Source organism: Hevea brasiliensis, chromosome 13 (assembly GCF_030052815.1).
Source record: "Hevea brasiliensis isolate MT/VB/25A 57/8 chromosome 13, ASM3005281v1, whole genome shotgun sequence".
In the NCBI taxonomy this organism is placed as follows: Eukaryota; Viridiplantae; Streptophyta; class Magnoliopsida; order Malpighiales; family Euphorbiaceae; genus Hevea; species Hevea brasiliensis.
The window spans coordinates 8,731,895-8,735,190 of record NC_079505.1 but is presented as its reverse complement, the minus strand read 5'-3'; the positions used below and the strand labels follow the sequence as shown (position 1 = coordinate 8,735,190).

The 3,296-nt window shown below is 30.7% G+C and overlaps 1 protein-coding gene across 1 annotated transcript; it reads left to right on the top strand.

Moving 5' to 3' along the window:
* Positions 1 to 1,319: 1,319 nt before the first annotated feature.
* Positions 1,320 to 2,351, top strand: LOC131172039 (uncharacterized). The gene has a single exon (XM_058132982.1). The coding sequence runs from the start codon at positions 1,320 to 1,322 to the stop codon at positions 2,349 to 2,351; it is 1,032 nt and encodes a 343-aa protein (XP_057988965.1).
* The last annotated feature ends 945 nt before the right edge of the window (positions 2,352 to 3,296 follow it).

The following is a 3,296-nucleotide window of genomic DNA, read 5'->3' as shown; positions in this document are numbered from 1 at the left end:
ATGATATTTTCAAAAGTAATACTTTGTGACCAAAAGTTATTAATTGGAGCTGCGAAATAACCTTTTTTACTAGGGATTTTTTTAAAACAAATACTATTTTTGTAAATAGTTTTAAATTTATATTAGATTTAAAAATAATTTTTTTAATAATTAATCCTTAAATATTATTTTTTTAATTTATTTAAGGAAAGAGAAAAAGAAAAAAGAAAAAAAAAGATAAGATAAGAAAGTGAGAATATTTAACGTAAAATTGTGGAAAAAAGTGGGGGTTCACAATTGATAAGGTTCAAAAGGTAGATATGCCAACCACTTTCTCTCATGGATAATTCTACAATGACTAGCTTAAAACCAACAGATTTTGGTTCAATGCTGTAAATTGTTGGACTAATGCTAAAATGACAAGTTAAAATAAAAAATTAAAATGAGAATAAAGGCAAAAATACTTGAAACCGGTTGACACACCTTCGGTTTCCAAAAAATTGGAAAAAGGAAAAAATAAAAAATAAAAAATCACAAGTTGAAGTGTGTAGGCCAAAATGATCATTTTTCCATTGAAAAGAGAATTTCTTCATAACATTAAAGTCTGAGATCAAAATATCTAACCATCCAACTCTATGCTAAGAAGAAACAAGATAAAAGCACAGAATTTATTTTATTTTTCCAAAAACTATATTACTGTTATTAATAATTCATTAATCATGTTGCTTAGCAATTTTTGTGACAATTAAATTAATATCTTTTCATTAAAAAGTACAATTATATGACGTTTTTAAGAACAAATATTATTATTTGTATTTTATTTTATGTACTTTTAAAAATATTATTAAGAGTGATATTTTTAAAAGTATATAGTTATATATTTTGAAAAAATGCTATTGATTTCATGTGTAAAGAAGTGGCTTTTTAAGAATAAATATTATTTTTATAAATAGTTTTAGGTTGATATTATATTTGTAAATTTTTTTTTTTTTTTTACAATGGGTCTAAAAAGCAAGATACACCAACTGAATTACAAGCACTCGTTAAAAAAAAAAAAAAAGTGCGTTACAAGTTTTTTTTTTTTTTTTTAGTCTTTATTCTCATTTTAAATTTTTTGTACACTTGGCATCAGTCCAACAAATTACGGCATTGAACTGCGTATAAACTAGCGGCATTGTAGAATTAACCACGACAGAAAGGACATAGCTGCGGCTGCCATATATATCTACTTTTTAGTCATTTCCCACTTAAATCAAGTCTTAAACAACATTCCCTTTTCCACATTATATATTCTCATTTTCTTATCTTGTGTTTTCTTATCTAGGCGGCTACACCACCAAATGGAAACTTGCCCATACATTGATGCCAAGTTACTGAAAGCGGCAGAAGAAGGCGAACTTGAGCCATTCAAAAATGTTCAACTACCTCTTGATAGGCTACTTTCACCAAAGAAAAACACAATATTGCATATTTACCTTAGCACTCTAAGTCTAAGTGAAAGATCCACCAAGTTTATAAAGGGGGTACTTAGAATTTGTCCGCTGCTGTTATGTACGGTCAATGCCCACGGTGATACTCCGTTGCACATTGCAGCAAGGTACGGGCATGCTGATGCTGCAAAAGAGCTAATCGAACGGGCAAAGGCTTCAACACGCAATGAAATAGATTTAGAGAGCGGAGAAGGGTCAAGAGAACAGAGACACTATTCAGATTCAGAGTACGGGCATGCTGATGCTGCAAAAGAGCTAATCGAACGGGCAAAGGCTTCAACACGCAATGAAATAGATTTAGAGAGCGGAGAAGGGTCAAGAGAACAGAGACACTATTCAGATTCAGAGTGCGGAGAAGGGTCAAGAGAGAGTATCGAACAGGCAAACGCTTCAGATTTAGAGAGCGGAGAAGGGTCAAGAGAGAGTATCGAACAGGCAAACGCTTCAGATTTAGAGAGCGGAGAAGGGTCAAGAGAGAGTATCGAACAGGCAAACGCTTCAGATTCAGAGAGAGAAGAAGAGCCAAGAGAGAGTGAAATGGCAGCAGTAAGGATGATGTTAAGGATGACAAATAAAAATAAAGAAACGGCCTTGCATGAGGCGGCACGAAATAAAAGAAGTCTGGGTGTTGTGGAAGCAATAATGAGTAATGAAGATCCAGCAGAGTTTACATATTCTTCCAATAATCGTGGGGAAACTCCGCTTTACCTAGCTGTTAAAAATAGAAATGGGTGGATAGCTTGTGAACTATTAACTCATCCCGATTCAGAATTACTGGCTTATGGCGGTCCCAATGGTAAAACGGCATTACATGAGGCAACAGTGCTGGACTTCGAAGATGACGACTTCAAAAATAAAGGTAGATCAGTAAGCAGATCATAAACTTCCTATATATGCATATTGAGTGTGTTGTGTATTAGTGCAGGAAGTGAATTGCGAATATCTTTCTTTATAACTTTTTTTTTTTAAAAAATCTTATAACCGCAAATGATAGTAGCTGGAAATGGCGTTAAACAGCCATAAGTACCTAAACCCAAGATTAAGAAGCCAACTTAAAGAAGGAAAAAAATGTATTTATTTATTTATTTTTGTATAAATAGACTAGAGGATGTTAAACTTAGTTTATTACAATTAGATTATAAACACTTAAGAGTTTAAAGCTTATAAGCTTTCAAAATTTTAGGGTTTATTCGATAAAATTAGCTGTTATAATAATGGTTAGTTATTGTCAAATATTAACTGTTAAATATTAGCTATTAATGGTTAGTTATTTATACAGTGATTTAAAATGAAAGTATTTAATAAAAATAATTATTGGATTAGTTGTTAATATAAAAATAGTGGTATAATCTTTTGACTTTAGTCAAAATATTAAACACCATCTTTAAAAATTAAGACAATTGCATTATATATGTATATATTTCACTAAAAAAAATAGATGTTTAATAATTTATTAAGGAAATTATTAAAAAACTTGAATTTATAAAATTTTTATAATTCTACCCTAATCTAAAAAAAATACCATTTAAAATTTATATATATATTTTTTATGTTTGTCTAATTACACTATACCTTTAACAAGTCTGTTAATTAGCTAATGGAAATGCCATGTCAAACATCTTTCACTCCCGATTAACCAAATTTAAACTCTAATTAGGTCTAATTATAAGCCTAAATTCTCAATTTACAAAAAAAAAAAAAAAAAAAATGCTTTGCACATCAGTTGGCAGCATTTTGAGTTGCATTATGGGTGAAGACTGATCTTTAGCTGCATATGTTAGCCTGATCAAGCTCTTCACCCACCACACCTCTTCCTTTGGACTGATC

What these genes read in the sequence shown, in the direction of transcription:
- LOC131172039 (XM_058132982.1), top strand. Translation starts at nt 1,320, where the DNA reads ATGGAAACTTGCCCATACATTGATGCCAAGTTACTGAAAGCGGCAGAA.